At 35.1% G+C, this 14,266-nt stretch overlaps 1 protein-coding gene across 1 annotated transcript; it reads right to left on the reverse strand.

Moving 5' to 3' along the window:
* Positions 1-1,005: 1,005 nt before the first annotated feature.
* Positions 1,006-14,126, reverse strand: LOC146136928 (protein lin-9 homolog). The gene is made up of 13 exons (XM_083395187.1): positions 14,025-14,126; positions 13,690-13,760; positions 12,711-12,857; positions 10,738-10,883; positions 9,639-9,764; positions 8,579-8,742; positions 7,065-7,155; positions 6,267-6,438; positions 5,258-5,452; positions 3,630-3,755; positions 2,744-2,938; positions 1,587-1,681; positions 1,006-1,135 (listed from the first exon to the last, which is right to left on the reverse strand). The coding sequence occupies exons 1-13, from the start codon at positions 14,050-14,052 to the stop codon at positions 1,030-1,032; spliced, it is 1,662 nt and encodes a 553-aa protein (XP_083251313.1). The 5' UTR covers positions 14,053-14,126; the 3' UTR covers positions 1,006-1,029.
* Positions 14,127-14,266: the final 140 nt, after the last annotated feature.

Raw genomic sequence — 14,266 nt, forward strand, 5'->3', positions numbered from 1 at the left:
TTGCCCTTTCAAAATCCAAACTTTAACACACACACGTACAAACAACCATGGTTGGCGAACGAACGAACAAGGTTTAAAGATATTCAACTGGTAGGTCTCAAGATGTCAAATAACAGCACGATGAGGTATCACATTAAATAAGCGTTTTGAAATACGAGTTGATGGACAATTTCGCGGTAAAACACCAGCCAATCTATCGCCTTCCACCGTAATCCAGGATTGAAACAAAAAACAGTTTTATCTTAAAGACAGGGTTGCCACACAGTTTTATGAAAAAAATTCAGACTTTCGAAGACACCAAAAAAAAAGCTTTTCAAACACTTAAACTTGATTTGCTACACGTTTTTTTACATATAATTCGAAAAATAAAAAAATATAATTCGAAAATAAAACCATATATAAATGCTATGGTCAACACAATTAAAAAAATTTTCTAACTGCACTTACTTAACGCATTACCTAAAGCTGCACATAAGAAATTTAAAAGACTTGTGGAAAACATAGGGTTTTAAAAGACTTGTGGAAAACATAGGGTTTTTCAAAGACCTTTCAATACGTAAATCAATCTTCGTGGCAACCCTTCTGAAAAGCAAATCGTCAATTTAAAAGAGAACATGAAGTTTCAACCATACCTATATATCTAAAACAGGGGTCGGCAACCTACGGCCCGCCAATGTAATTCAACCGGCCCGCCGCTTTTTTGAGAAATTAGACACGGAGTCCATTTCAAAAATAATTAAACACGTTTTTAAGTGCAAAAAAAGATCCGAGGCCCGCCTGATTCACAGTTGTTCTAACTTTTTAATAACAGAATTCCTATTTAACATTTTGTGCGGCCCGCAAAGACCTTTCTAATTGGTTTTGGCCGCGAATGAAAAAGGTTGCCGACCCCTGATCTAAAACGATCAATACAAATCAAAATCAACGACCATTCTTGTCACAAAAAGAAGGTCGCTCAAAATTACAGCCTGTGGCCAGAATTGGTGACGAATGGAAGGCTTTGTTTGAACTGGGACTTGGCTTCAGGGTTCAACTGTCGCTCCCCTCTGACGAAAGATCTGCGCTGCTTAGCACGCTACTTTCCATTCCACTTCGAACGTGAGCCACGTGGATTTCGACGTTGTTCTGAAAACACCTGCGCGACCATTTGGCAATTATTGTCAATTCCATTCAAATGTGCTCTGTAATAGCAATACCGACACGTTGCTATATTACCTGTTTTTATAACTATAGTTTTCAGTTATCCAGAGATCGATATAAAGATGCCCCAAGTAATTGATGTTTGGGGAAAATACCTCTACCGGACTCGGGTTTTTCGGACAAAAGACTAGACTCGAATTTTGACAAATAAATTACATAAAATTGGGGTCTTGACTTTTCTTTTTCGCTTAAAAAATGTTTTTTGTGGTTGCTACGTAAAATAATGCTAGGAAAAGAAATTACTTTTTTGACTTTAAAATAATCAAAGTTGATGCTAAAGACTTAGTCCAGTCAAGAGCAAGTTACAAGACAAGTCAGTGACTTAAGTCATGACAACACTGCGCCAACAGCCCTGAATTCAGTTAAAATGACCAAGTCAAACTCACTCTGCGTTTTCGGAGCTCAGCTTGGCTTTGATGTCTCGCATCGCATCTGAGAGTGATTTAAACTCGAGGCAGTTTCCCTTGCTTTCCTTCAGATACTGCGAGAATAATAGAAATCACGATTTAAAGCAGTGGTTCTTAACCCTTAGGTGGCCGTTTTATTTGGTTGGTTCGCCGACTACAAACGTTATATTTATTAAGATTGGTTCCGATCAATATTTTCTACAAAATTTGAGAAAAATGCAGAACTAACGATACTTTTTGTTCATAATATCGGGTATCGTCATAGAAATAAAATGTCAAGTATAGGACAAATTTTAAAATATTTTCTTTGGTTGAGCAAGCAATGACGATATCGAAATCGGAATAAAATGTCAAGTATCGGTCAAATTTTAAAATATTTTGTTTCTTGTAGATAGAAATGACGTCATTTGGGATCGGATCGCGATACATTTTACCAAAAATATCGGGCATCGGTATCGGAATACACTATTAAGTAAATTCAATTATTTAGCTTTCTTAACTATTTAGCGACTTGTCTGTCATTTAGTGGCATTATTGCTGAAATTTTAAAAGTTGGGTTATTTTTTTTAATTTAGTGAGCAAGCTATTAAAAGTTTTCAACATTGTAGTGTCCTGACGAATCTTAAAAAAGAAAATTACATTTATTAACATACTAAAAAACAATTTAAACGTGACGTCATTTTATAGCAATGACGTCATTTTTTATCGGGTATCGAGATAAAAAGTATCGGACACATCTTCAATTAGTTTGGTTGTTTTGGGCGTAGTAATGACGTCATTTGGTATCGAAATAAAATATCAACTATGAGGCATCCCTATCCCTAACCCTACGGAAGTCTTTAATATTGAAAAAAATAATATTGAAATTACGTTGCCTGGTGAACTTGTTTTGTTGAAGCAGTTCTTACAGTGAAGATGTAAAATAATGTCCTCTGTAATGAACTAAATTTGTACAATGCACGACTCTCAAATAACGGTTAGGAACCTTTATTTGCAGCATTAGGCTTGTTAACCCTTGGTTGTAAAGTACTTAATATTACATCACGAGAACTGAACTTGTTTTGTTGGAGCAGTTCTTGCAGTGAAGATTTAAAATAATGTTCTCTGTAATGAATAAACTTGTACAGTCCACGAACCTTTATTTGCAGCATTAAGCTTGTGAGTTGCGTGATAAGGTCTGTGAGTCCGATGTTCCTGACAGGTCGTTTGATGCCCAGACCTCCATCTTCGTCAGCCACGTTCTTGCCGGTGACGAGCGATTCTGCTGTTTCCAAGCATTGCTTGCGGAGTTGAGTCGATTGGTCGCTGGGGAGGGTTTGTTCGGGGTAGAGCTGCCGAAATTAAAGTGCGATTATCAGTGTTGTAATGACTCAAGTCAATGACTTTGCCTTTGGGCGAAAATGACTTGATTTGATATCTTGAAATGACTTGTTTACAACACTGGCGATTATTAAGCAGTGCGAAACTGTCAACAAATAGACAAGATAAAACGGGTTACGGAATATTTTTTGTTTTCTCTTTTTTTCCATTTGATTTTCTTTTTTATTTTAGTTTTGGATTTTCTTATATAAAATTTTCTTTAATTTTTTTGAACTTTTTTTTATTTAGATTTTTTTAGTTTTTTTTTATGAAAAGTTAATAAAAATCCTTCAGTATTTTAAACTTTTTATCATATTTTGATAACAAGGAAAGTTTTTTTTGTACAACTTTCTTTTTGTGATCAAAATATGTCAATATTAAACATTTTGTGAAGTACACAAACTTTTTAAAAACATCGTCAATCTGTATGATTTGATTTTACAGAATTTATTTGAAGAAAAAAAAAAAAAAAAAAAACACGTGTTAAAGGGGACGATAAATCTACGAAGAGGCGATTGTTCCTTGAATGGTGTAATTTCTTCATTTTTTTTGATTAGAATCTTAATGGAATATTTATCAGGATTAAACACACCAAACTTTTTTTAACTGTTATTATCTTAAAAAGATAAAGACGTTTCGAACTTTTTAAGGAAGTTTTTTTACCTCTAAGCAGAACCTCTGTACTCCGACGAGTAACTCGTTGAGTCCCTTGTTGAGTCGCTCCAAATCGAGTACGAGGGTGGCGTACTTGCGTTGGAACTCGAGAGTCAGCTGCTCGCCGTACGAGTTCTGCACATTCAAACACAATGACGTTTTATTAATAACCAGGGCTGCGGAGTCAGGAGTCGGGACTCGACGGAGTCGATTTTTTGCTGGAGTCGGACTCGAGACTCAAGTAAGGTCACATAAAACTGAGTCCCGGGTCCGACGTGCGCATGCGCAGTACCAAAGTTTAACACTGATATGGCCGCCAACTGTAGATTGCAAAAGTGGAATAGCATATGGTGTATACTTTCAACCATGCACATTTTTAGTGGATGAGTTATACGACACCCTTATAAGTGGATTGCTGAATATCCACCTCAATTTAGTTACGTAAATGGGTGAAATACAGACTGTAGAGTCTGAGTCGGACTCGGACCCTTGTTTATTTTATTGGCCGTCGGGTCTCGGGAGTTTGAATCTTGAGTTGCACTCGGGTTATTTTTAACCGACTTCGCAGCCCTGCCTATAACAACTTGCACAAATGGATCCCCAGCTTAAGAACAAATTATCTCTTTAAATGTAATACCCACATATGTGTTCCAACAACTGTGATCTAGCCACTCTGAAGCTCCACGATAACAGCTTAATTTTTAAGTCCACCGGAAGCCATCGCAGGCTCACCGAATCTATCGATCGATGATGCAAGCAAAACGGGCTACAAAAATCACTAGCCTGTGGTGAGGTTCGAACTCACGACCTCCGGCCATACCGAGACCGTGTAAATTTTCTAGCCTGCCTTCCTTGGATCATTGATCAAGAGATTCGGTTAGTCTGCCATGACTTTCTGTGTACTTCTTAAATGAGCTTTAGACTGTCTAGTAAAACTATAGGTAGGCAGGTATATTCAGCATTAATTTCTTTAATTGTAAATAACCTTCTGTTTGACCGACGTTAAAAATCACCATATGAAAATAAGACGAGTTTAAATGTCATAACAGCTGTTTTAGCCTCGTCTTTTATAATTGAGATCAAGAGATGTTTAAACCATCGAGTTTTAAAGCTGACGTGCAGTTTATCTGTGAAGAATCCGTTCTAAAAAAACTTGTATGTTTTGTTCGTTTGACAAAAACAAATTTTAATTGGTAGCAATGTTTTTCTCCATTTTTGGCAGTTATATAGAGGTTGTAGTTAGAGGTAGAAGGAATATCAAAACCCACACAGATGTAGGTTGCAGATTTTTTACCGTTTCCAGAGTCTAATAACTTGAATACTTTTGAGTTGAATCGAGGAGTAAACAAAATTCGAAGCAGCTAACCATTTTTTCCGCCTGTGAATTCGTTGAAGTGAGTTCCAAACACTTTTTCTGCTAACCATTTTTTTTCAAACAGTTTTTCTGCTAACCATTTTTTTAACATTTTTTCTGCTAACCATTTTTTCTAATCATTTTTTTAAATATTTTTTCTGCTAAGATTTTTTTTCAAACATTTTTTTCTGCTAACCATTTTTTTAAACATTTTTTCTGCTAACCATTTTATTTAAACATGTTTTCTGCTAACAATTTTTTTTCAAACATTTTTTCTGCTAACCATTTTTTCCGCCTGGGAATTCATCGAAGCGAGTTTCTGGATTTTTTCTCTTTTCATCGAAAGCACCCGAGAGAGTCGGGCGACACGCTTGAGCAGTTGTACTGGAAACCCGCCCAGAGTGCCACCGTCCTCTGTGGTTGACGTCGAGAGAAATTTACTGCGCAACGGGGAACGGCCCAAAACTGGGTCGTGGTCCTGAAAATAAAGAAAAAAATTGTAGTTGTACTGTTTTTTTAATTTTATTTCAACACACCTCGACAAGATCTCGCGGAGGGCTAAAACATTCGGGGTGGCAGGGTGTACCGAAGGTCATTAGTGTAGGTTCAAGGTCATAGGCTAGTAAACCCAATTCTCTTCATTGAACGCTTTCCAACAAACAGAACATAAGAAATTAGAATTATTGAGTTCGAATTTAAATAATATGACCCATGTCTTTGTTTTTTGCACAATTTTCGAGAAATCTTGTTTAATACCCATTCAAATGAATCTAATCGTAAAAAAACTACTGCAACCCAACCCAATTAAACGGCAGCGCACTTTTTGGAGAGGACTTAAGTTGGGAAACAGTGGTGTAGGATCAAACAAATGTTTATCAAAAACTTATACGATGATTTTACAGATCAAAAAGAATAAAACAAAATCAATTCAAGGAAAATAAACTTTTTAAATAGGATCCAAAATGTACTTTGAGCATAGATTGGCTTGAATTAACCATAACACGAAAAAGTAAAACACTGTTTGCGTATCAAAAACAACCATATATATTTCGCCTCTACTGGCAACGTCAGTTCATTAATTAAAGTGAAAAGAACTGACGATGCCAGTAATAGGTTTAAAAATGTCTATTCCTGGTTTCACTGTGTTTTTTAAACTTTGAGTTTTATTGTTAATATACGCGTCAGCGAAACAGTGATCGACAAGCAGAAACCTGCTGCCAATGGGTTTTGGATTCCATAAAGATACGCCCTTTTCTAAAATCAGCCAGTTACCGCCGTTTCCAGCAACTTACACTGTTGGGACTTTGAAATATCGACTCGTTGTCTGTGTTGGAGAAACCGGGGTGTACTTTATTGAGGGGCAAGTGGCGTTTGCGATCCATCAGGGAAAGCAGGTTGATTGTTTCTTGGGGCTCACAGCTTGCCACTTCTATGTCGAGAACGTTATGCGTGCCGAGGTTGGATCTGCAAAGAAACAAAGTTTAACAAAAAGCTATCTTTTAAAAAAAGAAACAGCAATCCCTCCTTTCGTTTGGCGATGATTAGGACTGTCAAATCCTTGACACTTTAAGCCACTACCGATAGCCATTATTTTAGACAAAAATTATCGCAAAACGATTAGATACCAATGACGTCACAACTATCCTCAAACAAATAAAATAGTTGCAATTAAATCTTTCAGAGATGTTTTTTCTCAGGTTATTAGGACAAAAATTGGCTGTAGTTTTAGGAAGTTTAATTATCATCAGTAGCGTGTTGTATTTCTCTTAATTCTAAATGTGGAAATCTGGTGAGCACTTTTTACAGACAACTTGCGAAAAAAGTTTTTGATCTGATGAAGACCGGTTGTGCGAAAGCTTGTCAAGATTTTAATACAATTTGTTATGAAACAGTGCCACCTGATTTAATATTAAACCAAAAAGAAAAACTAAACTTTGAAGAAAAATGGCTGGACAAGAGCAAAATAAAGTTTGCATTTAGCTTAGCTTAATGATGACTAACATATATGGCACTAATTTGTATTAATTTCTATGCAAAGTTGAAGTAATATATATAAAACAAAACTGCAGCATTGTTAAGAATAATCTGACCTGTCAAATGTGACTCTGTAGGATGCATTGATCAAGTCCACGGCGTCGATTTGTCCTGTGAACAAACCATCATGCGAACCTCTCAACCTCGCTAAAAAATAAAGCTGTAAAGTTCAAAAGTGAACTTTTTATTTTCTAATCCTGAAATGTATTCTGAAGCTGAATAACAGTGTTGTATTGTAAATAAGTCATTTTGAAAACACCCAAGTCATGTATTGAAAAAAAAAACATGTCCCAGTTTTGCCATTTTTAGACAAAGTCAACTTCAAGTCAAATCACTGATAACAAAATAAAGCGAGAAGTAATAAAATTGGTAAAAACTCGTTTAAATTATTTTATATGAAAAAATTGTGAGAAATATTATGATAAAATGTTTTATAAAAGCATTTCATTGTCATTTGACTCAATGATTTAAGTCCAAGTCAAGCCAGTTGGCTAAAAGACAGTCAAGTCATTTAAAAACAGTGACTTAAATGCACTTGAGTGACGTAATTACAACACTGTTGAAAAATATTCTAATCAAAAATTTAAAAAAAAAAAAAAATGGAGAGAAATAAGCAAAAAGCCATGGATTGTCATTTTATTTAAACATCATTTAAGTATTTATTGAATACTTTGTTTAGGCCAAAATGCACCAAAATGCCAATAAAAACCAAAAATAATTTACAGTTACAGATGGCTTTTATTTCTAAAATCAACATTAACCTGTGGGCAAATTATATTGATGCAAGTTATTGACAGAGCCGACTTCAAAATGTAAAGAGTGTCAAAGGTCTTTTCACAAACCAGAAAAAACCTTGACTGAAGTGTATCCCTCTGTAGTATTTCGTCACAATGCGCCGTGTACCCTTTGTTATTTACTATGACGCCACATTTTGTTCTCATAAAAAATAATTTTGTACTAATAATGCTAATAAAAAGCTTGCGATTTTAAAAAGGTTACGTGCTCTCCGCGTATATTGACAAGTGGGTGATGTTTTGCTTAGTGGGAATTGAGTTTTCAAATGAAAAGGTAAACTAACAACTGGTTTAACCAAAGAGATCATATATGATATTAGACCAGTGATTTTCAACCTTTTTGCTGGAGTGGAACTCGAGGAACCCCAGTGTAATAAACACACCTCAATTAGCTAAACAATTTAGAAATTGCGAACCCCTGGACTGTACTAGCGGAACCCTGGTTGAAAACCACTGTATTAGACAATAGTTAATTGCACGAAAAGGTTATTCTTCAAGCCTAGCGAATCTTTTCCTAAAATATGATACACTTATCATTAATATAGTGGATGAAAAGCTCACAATTTAAAGAGGTTGTTTACCTCTTCATAACAGGTAATGTTTGTCTTAGTTGGAAAATGAGCTTTGAACAGGTTAATGGTCGGAATGAAAAGGGATAAAAAAACTGGTTTAACGATTGAGATCATAAAAATCGACAATTGTCAATTGCTTGAAAATATCACTCAAGGCAAGTTAAGTATCTGGACAAATATTTTTTCTCGAAATATGATACTGACCGGTGACATTCGTTCCGACCACTAGGGGCATGGGGAGCTCTCTCGGAAGGTCGCACCAAATTTCTGAGTCGTCGTGGGCGATCTTTCGCTGCTGCAGAAGTCGAATCTTGTCACGCTTGGCACTCAAAGCTGCCCTTTCCTCTTCAAAGAAGGCAGCAGAGCAGCTGAAACAAAAAGTAGAAATGTCAGATAATATAGCAGTCGAAAGAAAAATTCAATTAGTATTCCATTTAATTGTTGACTAACATTTAGCTTATCACATTTTTTCTTATAAGAATGTGGACGGTAAATTTTTCTGTGCTAAGTTTTCAACATTTTAGCATAGCCCATGCTTTTCAGTCTGTAAAAGTTATCATTAATTCAAATTTTGTGTTTCGACTGAGAGAGTAAAAATGTTGTTGAAAATAGAAACATTATTGGTAAAAATCAAATCAGATTAGAGCAAGAATTTGAGTACAAATGCAACACGCAAAATAGATAAGAAATATAATTAGCCCCATTTTGCTCTAAATAAGTGACGACATAACCTGAAAAAAATACCCAATAAGTTTCAATTTCATTTATTTTAAACTTGAATAACAATACTTATTATATTACAAACTTACTTTGTAGGCTTAAGAATGTTTAGCTAATTTTTAAATAGAAATATGTTATATATATTTACATCAACCACTAACTACTGAAACCTGCACACTATTTTGTAGTTTTTTAATTAGGGCTTATATTTTATTATCCTCTTAATATTTAAAATAATCTGAAATTAAAGACCCGCAGATGTCTTAAAAAAAATTATAATTATTTACTTTCTTTTTCTGGAACTAAAAGGTCTGTAGCAACTAGCAAACATTATTTTTTTTAAATAAACTTAACTCAAATTAGTCATACTTACTTAGATACTGTAATATGCAATGCTTTCGACAAGTTTAATATCTTTAACAGCTATTCACAACTTTGTTAAGTTTTTCATACAATGTCTTTCTTTTGTCTAAACTGTTTCCTTATAGTTAACTTTAACCTTTATCATAAAAATTACACTACAGAGAACAGCAGACATATTTACCGTCTTGGTTTTCCCATGAGTCGTCTGATTTTGGCCCAATGAGCCCGAGTCAGGTTCCTTGTTTTCAGCTGGGGAAATGATTCCTTCAGGCACAAGCAAAAATCGTTTTCGCTGTTGAAAAGAGCACTGAAATACAAAGAAATATATTTTAAGTAACGTCTTTTACCCAGTGCTGTAATTACTTGGATCAATGACTTTGTCGTTGTTTTTAAAAGTAAAAATGACCTGACTTGACTTAAGTCTTTTGGACAAATGACTTGGGTTAAAATTAAAAGATTTCATTTCAACAGATGTTGAAAATGAATGAAGAGTTATTCGAAACGTCCAAAATGCTACCTACTTCTGTATGGGCTTTGATATTCTTATTACGTCTTACTACAACCTCCAACCATTATGCTCCATCATTTAACATTATTTCATGAGCTATTTATCTCCTTGATTCTATTTGCATGAACATCAACTTAAAACGGCATTTGCAAAGTGGTCATCACATGCCAATTTGAGGGGTTTATTCTGCTGGCCTGTTGCGCTAATGAACATCATGTTGACCAATTCCAATTTAAAACAAAAATTGCAATAAAAATCTTAAAAAGGAAGCAATTTTAAAAAGCCAGTTACAGTTTTTGCTTTAGTTATTTATGTTTTTCTGTTTTTTTTGGTGAACTGTGATAATGGGAGAACCTTTAACAAATTTTTGTTAAGTGTTTCTTAAAACTTCTTGCTTAAGACATTTAGATGGAACAGGTATAAATAATCAAACTTTAAACCGAACATTTCCTCCGTAAAAACTGTGGATATTTAAACTAAAAAATGTCCCTGTGGCAGATGAATTAGTAGTCACTTTTTATAATTGTCCGAGTAAAAAGCACCGGTTATCACGAAAATGTTTATACTTGAAAGCTACTGTGAAAATGTAAAATAAAGAGCTTCAAACTACAATTAAAACTATGAGAAAAAGTTCATAGTGAAAAAAGAGCTTAACATAATAAAAAATAAGACACATCTGGAAAGTAAAGTTGATCGATAGCGACTAAGCAGAAAGTTTATCAATCTATGTGATTTTCTCATTCTTTAGCACCATTTGCTTAAATGAGCATACCTGTCAAGGTGCGAATAGAACCACTCGTACATGCACATCTTGTGGGCTTTTGGAAGTTTCAAAAGGTTTCTCAATCTGCCGCCCACTCTTTTGGCAATTGCCTTCTCGTAACTGATCGGTGTGGTCGGCGTGGGATGGTCTGGCATCTATAATTCCCAACAAGAGTTACAGAAGTTAAAATTTGGAAAACTAACGATTTACTGGCGTCCGTTGTTTACAGTGAAGGTCTAAATGGCAACATTGCTTTTCACCTTACTAAATAACTTCTTCAACAAAAAAATTAAAAATATGACTTGCTGGTAGTTAAAATATAGGAGATTGGCAATAAAATTGTCCATCTAACCAACTTTTAAACAAAATCTTTAGAGCAGTGGTTCTAAAACTGGGGGGCGCGCCCCCCATGAGGGCCTGTGAGGTTCAAAAGGGGGGAGCGAGAAATTGACAAGTTTTTTTATTTTGAAACAAGGTTGGGCGCGAGTTTTGTTAAAATTGTAAAAGGGGGGCATGTTTCAAAATGTTTAAGAACCACTGCTTTAGAGTTTATGTTTAAAGTGTTAGTGAAGTACTTCATTTTTAAGACTGTATGCAAAATAGCACACATCTGTAGCGATAAAAAAGACCATTAATCTCATCACTAATTTACTTTCTAATTCTAATAAAGGTAGATAAGACGTTAGTTTATTGATAGGCCAACTTAGTGTTACAAAACCAACGGGTTGAGATTCAAAAGTGGTGACTTTTTTTATTCGGTTGGGTGGCCGACTGCAGTATTTCAAATTGTTATTAAGTTAAGCTTTGAGCTTATTTTTATTTGCCTGAAAAAATGAAGAAGCGATAAAAATAGATGGCTGACATTAATTAAAATTCAAACTTATTTATGCCTTTATCTTATTTGTGTTTTGTTCATCTTAAACTTACAAAATGACTTTGTTGCCTGGTAACAAGCGAAATAAACTTGGTAACCAGTGACAACCGTAACTATGGGAGGTGCCTTAAGCATCCTAAACATTTTAACCACTAAAACGTTGATGCAACATTTATCGCTAATTCAAATTCAAACAAGATTGAAATTTTACTGAGCAAAGTGACATCGCCTGCATGACAAACTATGATACACCATCGCACAGGTTTGTGTGCCCGACACATAACTTTAGAAGTAACACCGAAATTTGAAAAGCACTTTGGTGCCAGTGAACCAACTGCAGGGTCAGAATTTTACACTTCCCGCTCGCCAATTTGCTTTGGGTGAGTGCTGATTGACACCCACTCTCAGACTAATGAGTGCCTATGGCAGTAATAAGTTCTTGTTTTCAGATCGACTGGAGATCGACTGGACTAAATTTGTGACAATTTGTGTTAAATGGCACAGATTGAAGTCCAATGAATGCATAAATCGCTAATGACACAAGCTTCCCCTTAACTGAGTTAAACAAACTTTTGCAGTTGAGAAAAAATCCCCAACCATTCAATAGTATGGTACACAAACAAGGTCAATTGTACGTCTGTTCGAGGACTATGTATTTACCATAAAAAAAGAAAGGTTAAATTATTTGAAAAACAAATTGGTAGGAAAAAATGGCAGGCGGCGTGCTAGCATTTGGGTTAGTGTAATTTTGTTGGGGCGAGTGCTGATTGGTAGACACTCGCCCGACTGGTGTTTGTAAATTTTAATTAAACGTCATCCCTAAACTGACACTAACCAATTTGTATTATTTACAATTTTAATGAATAAAATTATATAAAATGTTGATAATAGTCATAGATCACCTTTAATAAAGCTTAAAAACAGCTTGTCTGGTAATTGTAGTTATGAACCAACGTTTTGGCAACCTATTCAAAGTTCCTTATTTTCTTCAAAACCATTAAACGTGTCTGAAGAAGCAATTTGAATAGGTTGTTGAAACGTTGGTTCACAACTACAATTACCAGACAGGTGTTTTAAATTGTCAATAGAAACAGTTTCTATAGATTACCTTTAAAGGTGTGAAGGTCATCTGTGGTGAAAAGGGAGGTTGCTGTAGACTTTGTTTTGCCATCTTTCTATGCTGGCGATGGTGATCATCCGAAGTAACTTCATCATCGTTGTAAATCAAACGGTTTCTGCGTCTTGTTCTTTGAGGCTAGCAATTTAAAACACACACTAAATGTACGGCTGCAAACAAAATGATGCCCTTAAACAGATCTAAGAAACTTTAAGAAACTTTTGAAAATAAAATTCACACTGGAGATAAACTTTCGAATGGACTTATTACGCCAAATGTTTTAACTGCATCCAAAACTTGAAATCACATAAACGAAAACGAATTCATACTGGGAAAAAAAACATAAGTGCAAAGATTGTGGAAAAATGTTCCCCATTCTAACAGGCCCGGCAAGCAGAAGAGAAGGATTCACATCGGAGAAAAATCTTACAAATGCAAAGATGGCACACTGCCAAACCTAAACCTAAAACGCTTGACGGTGCTTGAACAAATTTAAAAACAAAACAGTATAAATGCCACCGTCCAGTCTGGAAAGTATGGCAGATTTTGCCGGGATCTCGGGTGAACGGCCGAAAAAATCTGGGTTACTGGGTGCAACAAAGATCAAAAAGTGCACCTCGGGTGCACTTTATGATTTTTCGACGCTCTCTGTATTGAATACATTGCACTGTAAACGTATGCCACACAAGCGTTTTACATATTTGGTGTGCAGTTCAGATGTTTTTGGGGGTGCAATTTTAAAAGGTTGAAAAAAATTAGCGGGTGCACTTGCCATACTTTCCACAGTGGGCCACCGTTAACACAAAATGTCAACACTTTCCAATTGCTTTTACAACACATAAGTAAGCTGGACATGAAACAAATTTGAAGACTTGGAAAGACACAGGGTTTTAAAAGATTCAAATTTTCAAAGCAAAGCGCTATATGTTAACAATAAATGCAAAACATTGGAAACTGACAGTCTACTTACCCTGTTGGGAGAAGCCATGAGTGGACTGGATCCTCCAGAGTTCTTCATGGAAAGCAAGGCCTCAACAGAACCTTAAAAAATAGGATTTATTGTATATTTTTAGTAAAATTTTGAAGTCTCTTAAAAACGATATCTTAAATCAACAATAAATAGATTGCAGTATGTAGATTACTGTTTACCGTTTCAAGTTGGCTGTTTCTAAAAATTAAACAATCGGGTTTAACATTATCAAGTTGGCCTCGTTTACAATTTAAGATACATTAATAACAAAATAGTAAAAATTACGCTGGTCATAATGTCAAATAATATTGTTATACACTTAAACCGCTACTTACTTTCCAAAATTTGGTCCGTCATGTTCATTTATCTCCTGACAATTGCGTTGCAACAATTTGCAACCAAACGTCAAACTGAAGCCTAACTTCGAACAATTTTTGTTGCAAAGTAAAATCTAAAATTCGTTCCAAAGCTTCCGACCTTTACGTTTTGGCTACAGCGATTTCAATCGCGATTGCGTCATTTCTTGGTTTGCAAATATTCGATAAAAAAGAAATATAAATTCCAAAAATCTTTACAA

The sequence above is a fragment of the Ascidiella aspersa genome, chromosome 8 (genome assembly GCF_963924565.1).
Source record: "Ascidiella aspersa chromosome 8, kaAscAspe10.2, whole genome shotgun sequence".
In the NCBI taxonomy this organism is placed as follows: domain Eukaryota; kingdom Metazoa; phylum Chordata; class Ascidiacea; order Phlebobranchia; family Ascidiidae; genus Ascidiella; species Ascidiella aspersa.

Excerpts from the sequence above, each read along its gene's own strand:
- LOC146136928 (XM_083395187.1), bottom strand. The coding sequence starts at position 14,052 with ATGAACATGACGGACCAAATTTTGGAAA. Across the intron at positions 6,439-7,064 it reads TACAGAGTCACATTTGACAG|ATCCAACCTCGGCACGCATA; the intron begins GTCAGATTATTC and ends GTTTCTTTGCAG. Across the intron at positions 5,453-6,266 it reads TATTTCAAAGTCCCAACAGT|GACCACGACCCAGTTTTGGG; the intron begins GTAAGTTGCTGG and ends CTTTATTTTCAG.